This window comes from Gymnoscopelus microlampas, assembly GCF_963454915.1.
Source record: "Gymnoscopelus microlampas genome assembly, chromosome: 6".
NCBI classification, from domain to species: domain Eukaryota; kingdom Metazoa; phylum Chordata; class Actinopteri; order Myctophiformes; family Myctophidae; genus Gymnoscopelus; species Gymnoscopelus microlampas.
The window spans coordinates 50,471,474-50,484,901 of record NC_139943.1 but is presented as its reverse complement, the minus strand read 5'-3'; the positions used below and the strand labels follow the sequence as shown (position 1 = coordinate 50,484,901).

The 13,428-nt window shown below is 40.8% G+C and overlaps 2 protein-coding genes across 4 annotated transcripts in view; one reads left to right on the top strand and one right to left on the bottom strand.

Annotated features, from left to right (window-relative positions):
- The window catches only part of duox (dual oxidase), a 39,414-nt gene extending 28,795 nt beyond the window's left edge, over positions 1 to 10,619 (bottom strand). For both annotated transcript variants that reach the window (XM_084061050.1, XM_084061051.1), the window contains exons 1-8: positions 10,560 to 10,619; positions 10,115 to 10,233; positions 7,092 to 7,175; positions 6,344 to 6,508; positions 5,536 to 5,723; positions 4,148 to 4,349; positions 2,601 to 2,767; positions 1,820 to 1,883 (exon numbers count right to left, since the gene is read on the bottom strand). In XM_084061050.1, the coding sequence (XP_083917176.1) occupies positions 1,820 to 1,883; positions 2,601 to 2,767; positions 4,148 to 4,349; positions 5,536 to 5,723; positions 6,344 to 6,508; positions 7,092 to 7,175; positions 10,115 to 10,205 (961 nt within the window). In that variant the 5' untranslated portion in view covers positions 10,206 to 10,233; positions 10,560 to 10,619. The remainder of the gene's footprint in view (positions 1 to 1,819; positions 1,884 to 2,600; positions 2,768 to 4,147; positions 4,350 to 5,535; positions 5,724 to 6,343; positions 6,509 to 7,091; positions 7,176 to 10,114; positions 10,234 to 10,559) is intronic.
- A 273-nt stretch (positions 10,620 to 10,892) lies between these two features.
- Positions 10,893 to 13,428, top strand: part of duox2 (dual oxidase 2) — a 10,318-nt gene continuing 7,782 nt past the window's right edge. For both annotated transcript variants that reach the window (XM_084059272.1, XM_084059273.1), the window contains exons 1-3: positions 10,893 to 10,931; positions 11,659 to 11,815; positions 13,378 to 13,428. The exon at positions 13,378 to 13,428 is cut by the window's right edge and continues 7 nt beyond it. In XM_084059272.1, the coding sequence (XP_083915398.1) occupies positions 11,669 to 11,815; positions 13,378 to 13,428 (198 nt within the window). In that variant the 5' untranslated portion in view covers positions 10,893 to 10,931; positions 11,659 to 11,668. The remainder of the gene's footprint in view (positions 10,932 to 11,658; positions 11,816 to 13,377) is intronic.

Below are 13,428 nucleotides of genomic sequence, written 5' to 3'. Positions count from 1 at the left end.
ATCCTCAATGCAGCTGATGACACCTGCGTGCTGGGCAATCAGAAGGCAGCTGGGCTGAGTTTACAAAAGCGGCTCACTCAGGCTCACTCACTCCTGACTCTCCCTGGGGAAACACCGTCCGGCGGTAAGCGATACACTCCACTCATTTCTCAATGTTATTAGATATCAATGCTATGTTTAAATACAAGGCTCATGTTATGTTTCTTCTGTTTCGTAGGCAATGTACGAGCGCTCATGAAGCATGCACTGCTTCAACCTTAAAACTAACTACTAACCCCTGATGTGGGAAGAAAGTTTGTTTTTGTCTGAGATGCATGCCCCATGAACACTGTTCATGGGGCAATGTTCAGTTTTCCTTTAATAAATTGAGCTTTAAAGCCTGAACTGTTTCTGTTTTCTGTGCCGGGTTGGGGTCAGACACCACAGCCTCAAATGACTCTGGGCCCCAAAGCAACTGTGTTCTCTGCGTCATGGTAGTTAAAGCCTCTCCCTGGAAACATCATAAATGATGTAGCTTGTTGCACAAAAACTAATTTCACCATCTTCTTTACAGCTGTAAACCTGTGATGTAACGATAAAGATGATTCTTATACATCTTTCAATACTTTTCCCACACCACACCCCCCTGTGACACACACTATACCCCCCCCACACACACACACACTACACCCTACTGAAACCCACCCCACACACACACACACACTACACCCCCCTGTGACACACACTATACCCCCCCCACACACACACACTACACCCTACTGAAACCCACCCCACACACACACACTACACCCTACTGAAACCCACCCCCCACACACACACACACTACACCCCCCTGTGACACACACTATGCACGCACGCACGCACACACTACACCCCACTGACACCCCACCACACCCTTGTGACACCCCCCCCCCCACACACACACACATATTTTTCACCCTTCATACCAGTAACCTGTAAACTGATTGTATGACATTCTGTATAGTAGTGTGTATATCTGTCTGTCTCTTATATGTCAACATGATTTGTGTGCATGGGGATCTCATCTTAAACAAGCTTAGTGCTTAATGAGCTATCCAGTTTAGTAGACCTTGTATTGCGAATTTGTACTTCCATGTACTGTTATGTACTGTCATGTACTGTTCTCATGTCTTACTAAATAAAGTACATCAATCAATCAATCAAAACATAACTCTGAGAGTGTACACATGGAACCAAATGGACCCTTACGGGTCTGTAACTCTGAGAGTGTACACATGGAACCAGCAAATAAAACAATTGAGAACCATAGTACTAGTAGGACTCCTAATGTGTCATATATAGTGTCGTAGTAAATCAGAGTCATACTAAATAAAAACAACTGCCACAGATGTATTGATGACCCCTGTTCTACTTCTATGCTCTATTTCTCTGTCTATCTTTAAACTGCACTAACGGGCCTTTCTGTTATTGTAATGATGTGACAATAAAGTTCTGATCTAATCCCTCATGTATAATCTCTGAGTCAACAGGGACCCCTGGGGTTCAACCAGTCAACAGGCAGGGACCCCTGGGGTTCAACCAGTCAACAGGGACCCCTGAGGGTCCCCGGACTGTAGATTGAGAACCAGTGCTGTACGTGACATTACATTATGAGAACCATGCAGACTCATCATTCTGCTGAGATCATCTTCACCAGAGGATCAACTACACCCTGTGGTCGGTCACACACACACACACACACACACACACACACACACACACACACACACACACACACACACACACACACACACACACACACACACACACACACACACACACACACCCCCCCCCTCACCTGGGTATGGAGGTAGCTGCTTGTTGCCTAGGTAACCAGGGAGCCATTCATAGAGGGCGATATTCTAATGAAAACAGCAAAGAGGATCAAGTATTTATACAAACTGTCATTTAATGTAACTTCATCTGAGCTGATAACATCCATAACATCAAAGGACACACATTTACTCGAGTACTTTCCGATACTACATCTTTGAGGAAAAAAACTTTTTTACGCCACTTCAATTATTTGAAAACTCTAGTTATTTGTTTATATGTAGATTTAAATTATTATACAAAATGCATTATTGCAAAAATATTTTGGCAAATCCAAGCCGAATCTTTGACACATTTCTTTTACATTTTGAAAAGATTTGTGAACAAACGTATTGGTTCTGCATAATGACAAACGTTAGTATATTTAAACGTTTTACTCAAGTAACATTTTGAATACAGGCATTTTACGTGCAACTTGTAAGAGTATTTCTACTGGGCATCGATACATTTACTAGTCAAAATGTGAGTAGGCCTACTTTACACAACACAACAGAAACCATCTGATGCATAAACTCCTCCACACCTGCGTGTGTGTGTGTGTGTGTGTGTGTGTGTGTGTGTGTGTGTGTGTGTGTGTGTGTGTGTGTGTGTGTGTGTGTGTGTGTGTGTGTGTGTGCGTGTGTGTGTGTGTGTTGATGCAACCACAGGTGAGGTCAGAGTGTGTGTGTGTGTGTGTGTGTGTGTGTGTGTGTGTGTGTGTGTGTGTGTGTGTGTGTGTGTGTGTGTGTGTGTGTGTGTGTGTGTACCTGGAATGTGGCCACCACGTGCTTCCTGGCGTTTTGAAAGAGCTTCTGGTCCAGCCAATCAGGATGCTCCGTACGGAGCCTGTCAGCGATGTAATTGTGGAAGCGAAACCAGATAATCCCTTCAGCCGCCGTGAACATGTTCTCATTGGCCCAGGAGTTACCCAACTCTGTGAACATACAGTATGGGTTATTATAACATGTTCTCATTGGCCCAGGAGTTACCCAACTCTGTGAACATACAGTATGGGTTATTATAACATGTTCTCATTGGCCCAGGAGTTACCCAACTCTGTGAACATATGAGTTAATATTTAAATGATGATATACATTCAACTCTGGACTCAATAAAGAGGAGCATGAATTATGATTTAAAGTATTATGATATACAGTCATCCCGCATCTCAGATACAGAGTCAGATGCAACACATTGTGAGCTTGTAGATCTGCTATTTTCAAATGATTTTATACATTTTGAAAACATGAAATGGAGGATTTCTGCATAATGAGTACTTTTACTTTTGGTACTTTAAGTACATTTTAATGAAGTGAATTGAACTGACAGATCCTGTATGTATGTATGTATGTATGTATGTATGTATGTATGTATGTATGTATGTATGTATGTATGTATGTATGTATGTATGTATGTATGTATGTATGTATGTATGTATGTATGTATGTATGTATGTATGTATGTATGTATGTGGCCTCACTGGCCTGTGTGTAATGCATGCATCCTGACCACTAATAGAGAGATAATAGAGGAGTGTTGTTAGACAGGCCAGGTGACAAAGGAGCAGCTCCCACAGCCTAGCGGTAATGAGGAGGAGGAGGTAGGCTGTGGTCAGATGGCGGTCAGGCCTCTCAACACACTGACACAACACACAGTCATACCTACGTCAATGTGCTGATAACTACCGTTCAGCCTGGTTTAAACCACCTGGAACTGGAAGTCACACTTTCAAACTCTGTTCTGCACAGTAGGCCTGCTAACTGAAACTCTGTTTAACACAGTAGGCCTGCTAACTGAAACTAACTGAAACTCTGTTTAACACAGTAGGCCTGCTAACTGAAACTAACTGAAACTCTGTTTAACACAGTAGGCCTGCTAACTGAAACTAACTGAAACTCTGTTTAACACAGTAGGCCTGCTAACTAAAACTAACTGAAACTCTGTTTAACACAGTAGGCCTGCGTCACGACACGTTGTGAGCTTGTAGATCGGCTATTTGCAAACATTTTTGTACTTTTACTTATATTTTGATGCCAATACTTTTGTACTTTTACTCAAGTAACATTTTGAACACGGCCTTTTAGAGTATTTTCATATTGTCGTATTGCTAAATATCTGAGTACTTCTTCCACCACTGACAGAAGAACTACTAGCTGCTGACCAGTAGAGAGGTCAATAGGTCACCAGTACTCACCATAGAGACCCTCAGGTCCACGCTGACCAGTAGAGAGGTCAATAGGTCACCAGTACTCACCATAGAGACCCTCAGGTCCATGCTGACCAGTAGAGAGGTCAATAGGTCACCAGTACTCACCATACAGGCCTTCAGGTCCATGCTGACCAGTAGAAGGGTCCCCAGCGCTCCACATGAGGAACTGACCCCCTCCCTTCCTGGGCATGTTCCACTCAGAACCCGACCCCAGACGACCTCCAGAGAAGCTCCTCAGAGAGTCACACCAGGAAGTGGAAGGACCATATATGGAGCTGCCATCCATCCACGCTGTCACCAGGTTCACCTGCATGACATCATTATGATGTCATTATTATTCTACAGGGAGCTGTCTATAGGCTACATGTCTATCTGTATAATATATATTCTAATATAATATACCTGCCTTAAGCTCATTAGCTTCATTGTTAAAACAGTACAGAAAACATTTTGTTGAAGAAGGGCCGAGAGAAGCAAAAGCTTAAAACGTCAGGGCCTGAGTGAATTCTGAGTTCTAATAGGTTCTGTTCTATGTTAATATCACTGTGTAACACATTGAGTGAATGCGTTCTAATAGGTTCTGTTCTATGCTAATATCACTGTGTAACACATTGGGTGAATGCATTCTAATAGGTTCTGTTCTATGCTAATATCACTGTGTAACACATTGAGTGAATGAGTTCTAATAGGTTCTGTTCTATGTTAATAACACTGTGTAACACATTGAAATGACATGAATGCAGGCTTTATGTCTCTGCTATCATAAAAACATCAATCATTCAACGTCATGCAAATAGAAGTACACAGAGATTCTCTGCAGCTCAGAAACTACCTGTTTTACTGGCTTTTTTTCTAGAGGCCTTGTACCATTCATAGTAGTGTTGATTTTGACAGCAAATTTTGATTCGGTTTTAGTCATTAGTCTTTTGAATCAAATTCCATTTAGTCATATTTTAGTCATCTGAAATGTTTTACTTTTAGTCTAGTTTTAGTCGACTAAATATCATAAGATTATAGTCGACTAAATCGACAGTTGATTTAGTCGACTAAAATGTATTTTGTCGGTGCCTTGCCCTTGATGGCGTCATAACTTGGTTGAATGCTGAAAACAGCCGATCTACAAGCTCACAACGTGTAGCATCGCTACAGAGCACAGCACCCGAGCGCAACCAAACGTGAAATAACTTGTCTTTTACTTCTACTGGATCTCTTCTCCACTAGTTCCTCACTAACATTTTAGTCTAGTTTTTATTTGTCGACGAAATAGACGATATATTTAGTCTTAGTTTTAGTCATCATAGCTTAGTTTTTATTTCGTTTTTATTTAGTTTTCGTCAGTGAAAAAAGGTAGTCGCCAAACATTTTTGTCTCCGCCAGGCCGTAAGGCATGGTGAGAGAGTATGTTTTGCACCCTGTCCGTCCGTCTGTCCGTCTGTCCGTCTGTCCGTCCGTCTGTGGACAGCTAATCCGAACATTCATGGAGTCCGGTCTACCTGTGTCCGGGGGTTGTTGGGACTCTGGCTGGACTCTTTGTCCCAGGGTCCTCTCTGGAAGGGCAGCAGAACCCGACCCTGACCCGAGGGGTCAAACACAGGGTCTCCTCTGGGGACGGGGATGTTCATGAACTCAGGGGGGCAACCGGGGGGTCTGGAGTGAAAGATCTCAAAGGCAACGTGGTATCCTGGGATGATACACAGAAACACCATTAATCACCTCTTCTCACAATCATCTTTACTGATGATTATTACAGCTTTACAGGGAAACAAGTGGAATTATTAATGTTCTCATTTGTAGTTTTCAGTATAAAGGGAAGAAGAATAGAGGATATTAGAAACTCACCTATGAAAAATACACACACACACACACACACACACAGCTCACAATGTGTCGCATCGCGACACATTGTGAGCTTGTAGATCGGCTCGAAAATAGCCGAGCTTGTAGATCGGCTATTTTCAAATGGCCGAAATGTATATGGAGCTGAAGTGGTTAATGTATTGTAATAATAATCAAAATCTACAAAGTAACTACTAACTAAAGTTTTCAAATAAGTGTAGTGGAGTAAAAGTATAATATTTGCCTCTGAGATGTAATGGAGTAGAAGTTAAAGCATTGAAAATTAGAAATACTCCAGCAAAGTAAAGAATACCTCAAAATTGGATTTAAGTACAGTACTTGAGTACATGTACTTAGTTACTTTACACCACTGAGCATAGTAGCAGTACATTCTGCATCACTGCCTTCTCATAATACACAAACAATGCAATAAGGTACATGGAATAATAATCCTTGATGATTTACCAAAGAACAGAGAGAGAACGGTCTGGTTGCGTGTGGAGGCTCTCCCTGAAGGACCTCTTGAGATCAGTCCACTGAGTGTTCTAGGGTTGGGGAGCTCTGGTTCCAACACGGCCTGGTACACTCCGTCTGAGTAGTGAGCTGGGAGCAGACGCACTAGTCTGGAACCTGCAGGGAAATCACTGAAACTTACAGGGATTCCTGGGAACATGCAGTTGTACTGCAAGCATGCATAATATGCAAGCATGTGTGAAAATACATGCATGTATGAAAATATACATGCATGCATGTATGTATGTATGCAGTAGTTATGCATGCATGTATACAATCGCAGGCATTTGCATGCATGTATTTAAAGAATGCATGCATTTATGAAAAATATACATGCGTGCCTGTATACAGTAGCTAAGCATGCATGTATAAAATTGCAAGCATGCGCATGCATGTATGAAAAATATACAAGCATGCACGTATACAGTAGCTAAGCATGCATGTATAAAAATGAATACATGTACGAACATAATGCATGTATGCATGCAACTTTTCCAAATGGACCATTACAGGTCTGTAACTCTGAGAGTGTACACATGGAACCAAATGGACCAGTGCAGGTCGATTTGGTTAGTTAAATAAACACTGAGGATTTTACAGTGTAGATTGGGGTCCCAGTCCCAGATAATAATGATAAAAAAAAAAAAAATACATAAATAAATAAATACAAATTATTATTATCATATATATAGATACTTACCAACCGCCCCTCGTTTAGGATAGCCCAGGTTGTTGTACCAGCCATCATATCGTGGAACTTCCCAGTTTCTTTCAGATAGAGACTCTGTACATGAAGAAGACAATTAACACACTGTAACCTACAGTATAATAATAATATAATAATATTAATAATATAATGTAAATAAACTACAACACATTACAGTGTGTAAAATAAACTACAACACATTACAGTGTTTAAATAAACTACAACACATTACAGTGTGTAAATAAACTACAACACATTACAGTGTGTAAATAAACTACAACACATTACAGTGTGTAAATAAACTACAACACATTACAGTGTGTAAATAAACTACAACACATTACAGTGTGTAAATAAACTACAACATATTACAGTGTGTAAATGAACAACACATTACAGTGTGTAAATAAACTACAACACATTACAGTGTGTAAATAAACTACAACACATAACAGTGTGTGTAAATAAACTAACTACAATAGCTCTGCTCTATGACGTTAGAAGGAGTTCTCCTTAACGCTATGGGACTTTTCATTCTTTCTCCTCACACCACAGGCTGCTCAGCCTCTCGTCTTTAATTGTCAAAATAAAACTCTTTCTCTAGAAACTCTACTCACCAAAACAAAGAGGGTTTTATGGAGTTGAAAGCCTATTCTACCGGAAGGAACAAATGTGTTGGTTACTCCACTGCGCCCCCTACAGATCTGGTCAATGGAATTTTTCATTCCGGTGAAATATTTTATTTTCTGTCCATAAAGTGTATTTTAGACGTGAGGTGTGTGAACCATTAATTATTTAACCTTGAAAACTGTGCTGTCAGGTTGGCACATGATTCATATAGAAGTAGTAGTGGTTTCTGTTTATGACTATGGGTCTGCATGATTTTGATTTAATACAAATAGTTCCAATGGCATCTAAATGTACATGTGGTTGTAAGTATATTTATATAAGTATATGCTTATCGGTGGTGCGAGGATGAGGGCCGGGGTACCTGGAAAACAATCTCCCCTCCAAGGGGTACCTGGGCCAAAAACGTTTCAGAACCCCTGCCCTACACCTACACTACACTACTACAGCTCTAATCACAACCACAGTTATAGACCCTACACTACAGCTCTAATCAGAACCAGAGCTATAGACCCTACTACACTACACTAGAGCTCTAATCAGAACCTCTCCCTCCTCGTAGCTCCATGAGGTTCCACAGCGTCGGCTGCAGGCAGCTGACGACACGGGAGAATATTGTCCACACTATGCATGATTCTGACCCTTTTCCTCACACCATATCCATAAAGTAAAGCTCAGCCCTCCTGCTCTCAAATGTTTCACATTTTAGCGGCCAAGACATTTTTACTGACGGGTTGAAACAAGCGTTTAAATCACTTTTAGTTTTTCACTCAGCCTGTGGCCATGTGTTCACAATGTAACCTTAAAAGAGCAGTAGACTACAGCCTGTGGCTATACAGAGCATGCGGACGGGCGCTGACGGGCGCATGCAATGTCTTGGAAACTAACATGTCAAACATCTGCGAGCAGGAGGAATAACTTTACTTTATGGATACGATGTAAGGAGGAAAAAGGTAAGAATCATATATAGTGGGTCAAATATTGTAGCCTACTCTTTAATCCATTACAATTATTTGAAACTTTAGTTACTAGTAACTTTGATTTGACTTTGACTAGATTTTGATTATTATTACAAAACATACATTAGCCACTTCAGCCCTTCGGCCATTTGAATGTCTGCTTCTCTGCTATTTTCAAAAGTTTTTTATACATTTTGAACTTGTGAAATTGGACTTTCTTCTGCACAATGACTATTTTTAGTTTTGGTACTTTTTGATACCAATACAATACTCAAGTAAATGTTTAATTCCGGACTTGTACTTGTAACAGAGTATTTCTACATTTCAGTATATTGATACTTTTACTTAAGTAAAACATGTGAGTACTTTTACCACCACTGCCAACCATTTCATCCATTGACCACCGCGCAGTGAATGATTATCGTTAGCCCTGAAACATCACATTACTGTCATATCATGACAGTCATGGCGGAACATCTACCTGGTTTTGGTACTTTCTCCATTTACAACCCGTACATTTACATAAACGTTCACATTTACAATATAAAGTGCTGACCTCATGTCCATGGATGTACCAAGTTGAAACAGGTGGGACTAAGTACCCTTATCTTCCGCATTGTTCAATAAAAAGCATTTTAATCCGATCGCTGGCCATTTTCTTAGAATTTTCTCCATATGCTTTCAACTGCGCGACCTTATCGGCTGGGAGGTGTATTGCACACTGATACATTATAATTCTATGAGAAAATAGCCATAAATCAGATTAAAATACTCTTTATTGAACAATGCAGAAGATACGGGTACTTAGACCCACCCGTTTCAACTTGTTACATCCGTGGCCATGAAGTCAGCACTTTATATTGTAAATGTGAACGTTTATGTAGATGTAGGGGTTGTAAATGGAGAAAATACCAAAACCAGGTTGAAGTTCCTCCATGACGCTTCTGACAAACGAGCGTCATGTGAACTATCCATGGCTAGATTATCATATGACCTCCGAAAAACACACCACTGTTTAAAAACCTAGAACACACCACTGTTTAAAAACCTAGAACACACCACTGTTTAAAAACCTAGAACACACCACTGTTTAAAAACCTAGAACACACAGTTTAAAAACCTAGAACACACCACTGTTTAAAAACCTAGAACACACTGTTTAAAAACCTAGAACACACCACTGTTTAAAAACCTAGAACACACACACTGGTTAAAAACCTAGAACACACTGTTTAAAAACCTAGAACACACTGTTTAAAAACCTAGAACACACTGTTTAAAAACCTATAACACACCACTGCTACTGTGTGTGTGTGTGTGTGTGTGTGTGTGTGTGTGTGTGTGTGTGTGTGTGTGTGTGTGTGTGTGTGTGTGTGTGTGTGTGTGTGTGTGTGTGTGTGTGAATAAGGAGACTTCAGTGAATACACTTACGTTCAGTGAGCAGCAGCAGCAGTAATCCAGCCTTAATGAAGTTTATTATCATAAAGCTCCTCCACGTCCACATGCCTTTACGCACATCCATCGATGCAGAGACGCTCCGGTCTGGTGATCTGAGGAGGATTCACTTATACTGATGAGATCTGTCTTTTAGCATTAACTTTGAGTTTTACTGATGAGATCTGTCTTTTAGCATTAACTTTAAGTTATACTGATGAGATCTGTGTTTTAGGCTGCTCTGTGTTTTTTCAACATAATCTTAGGTTAATATTTAATGGCTTAATATTGTCACAGTTCTGTCAGAGCTGAAGCCTGCACGTGCAGATCAGTGCTTTCTGTTTGGCACTGAATGAATAAATGAATGCATCAGTTTGGGATCATTCTAAAAAGCTATAAGATATAACATTCTGTAGTAAAATAAGGAATCATTGAAGCTTACCCACTGAATGCTGCAGGATGGATGATTGTAGAGTTTACACTGAGCTGTGTTCAGACTCACAGACAGGAGGAGAATGTACAGTAAATGGTGTCAGATCTAGAGATGGTGCAACAAATAAAGCCGGTAGTTTCCTGGAGCTTTAATCATCATGTAGAGAACTGTTAGTGACCTGTTGACTCACACCTCCACCCTCTCTCTCCCTCCCTCCCTCCCTCCTCCCTCCTTATCCCTCTCTCCTCCCTCCTTACCCCTCTCTCTCCCTCCTCCTCCTTGCCAGGTGACAAAAGGTATAAAAGAAGTGTATGTCACCAACACTCTCACACTGTCTACAGTCCCTCTGCAACCAGCCTGTGATCTTTGCTCTTTAAACAGGTGAGAATAATCATGAATAATGAATTCATTTCACTACTTTTTGTTTAAATCATTGCTTGAACTTGAAACTGTACTGAATCCATGATGTGTTCACTATAGTGTTCACTATAGTGAGCACTAGTGTTCACTATAGTGTTCACTATAGTGAACACTATAGTGAACACTAGTGTTCACTATAGTGTTCACTATCCTGATGCTAATGGACACAGACTACAGAATGCAGTCCATTAGCATCAGGCTATAGTGACACATCATGGCTTTACAGAACCAACACCAAACTTTGCTTGAATGCACACTCTGACCATTTCCAGTGTTACCCAGTAAGTAATATATTACTATAGGCCATGCAGAGTATTAGATGTCTTTAGACGTAGTAATATATTACTATAGGCCATGCAGAGTATTAGATGTCTTTAGACGTAGTAATATATTACTATAGGCCATCCAGCGTATTAGATGTCTTTAGACGTATATTATGTTCTCTTTTTGCACGTCTGACAACAATGCAGCATCAGATCTCCTCCTGGATCTGTTATAAAGGCAGAGGAACTCCTCCTTATCAGCTGATCTGGAGCCGTAAACCGAGAGCCCTGCTCTCTAACAGTGTGTCTCTGTGTGTGTGTGTGTGTGTGTGTGTGTGTGTGTGTGTGTGTGTGTGTGTGTGTGTGTGTGTGTGTGTGTGTGTGTGTGTGTGTGTGTGTGTGTGTGTGTGTGTGTGTGTGTCCAGGAGGATAACGATGACTTTCTACGATGACATTTATCCATTCTATCCTCAACAAAGGACTTCGTTTATCTTCAGCGGTCACCTCCTCACCGTCATCCTGGTGTTCCTGCTGCTCACTGTCACCTTCCTGCTCATCCTGCCGGGGATCCGCGGCAAGTCGGTGAGTTCAACCAAGACCCCGCCTCCTCTCCTCCTCTCCTCCTCTTCTATGAGAGTATGTTTTACACCCTCTCCGTCCGTGAACAGCTAATCTCCAGCACTGTTGGCCCGGCCGCAGTGAAGCTGTTCACACCCACTCCCTGGATGCCAGAGCAGAACCTCTGCCCCAAATGTTTCACATGGGCCTGTTATAGCGCCACCAGGAGGCCGCTTTTTGCTAAACATTTTTTTTACAGTACTCCTACAGATGTTGTCCAAATGTCACGCAAATCGGTACACAGTATCTCTATGCTCATTAAACCAAACCGGTCGTTCAGATTTTTCATATTCCATCCTGATTGGCTAAGAATGGCTTCTAAAGTTTGCAGGATTGGTCTGTTTTGAACAAAATGCCTCAAATCATGAACGCAGCGTGCAATTTACATGACATTTTGCACGGACATTCCCACTACATTGAGGAAGAAATGCCACCCATCCACATTGGTCTGTTATAGTGCCAGCAGGTCTAATTTAGCAAAACCAATTTTTGGAACAAAATGCCTCAAATCATGAATGCACTGTCCGATTGCCATCAAAGGCCTAAGAAGAAATGGCACCCTTTTCACATTGGCCTGTTATAGCGCCTCCAGGAGGCCACAATAACCTACCTGACCTGGTGGAGACCTGTGCTCCAAGGAGCACTTTTTCTAGTGGCCACTGGAATCGTATACTTTGATTGATTGAATATTTTATGAGTTTGCATATAGTACAGAGGTAGGATTTTACAATGATTGTTAAAAGGAAAAGGCCCTATAAGGGCCTGTTTCCATTGTGTTCCTGTGTATTCTATTCATCAACAATGGTATGCTGATTGATCTCATCCAGGGACTAAATATATGGCCTCTGTGTCAGGTCCAAAACCCTTCCTTTGTTATTGTTATTAACATTGTGAGCTTGAAGATCTGCATTGGAGCTTGTAGATCTGCATTGTGAGCTTGTAGATCTGCATTGTGAGCTTGTAGATTTAGACATTTGTGAACATTTAGTTTTCTCATCACAATGCGATATCATTGTCACAATAATGGATTACGGAGGTATTAGCGTAATGTGAGCTTGTAGATCTGCATTGTGAGCTTGTAGATCTGCATGTGATATTATTGTCACAATAATGGATTATGGAGGTATTAGCGTAAACATGTAGCTACATGATATGTGAATGAGTCCATGTGCTTCAGACCTGTGTTTAACACTGACTCACTACACTGTGTGAGTCACTGTACTCATGCACTCAAGTGCATGTACTCAAGTACTGTACTCAAGTACTGTACTTAAGTACAATTATGAGGATTTTTTTACTTTACGAGAGAGTGTTTCCAATGTTCTGTACTTTTACTTCCACTTAACAGCAGTTTGGTTGTTGTTGTTGTCAACTTATTGTTGTCGCATTCACCAAGTCTGTGCATTTACTGTTATTTAATTTAAGACACTTTTGTAAAGTTAATAATTTAATCTGTAAAGTCACTTTTATTTAATCTGTAAAGTCACTTTTATTTAATCTGTAAAGTCACTTTTATTTCATTTCAGAGGCTGTTCTGGATGTTCCGAATTATAATCAGTTTATTCATAGGAGTGGTG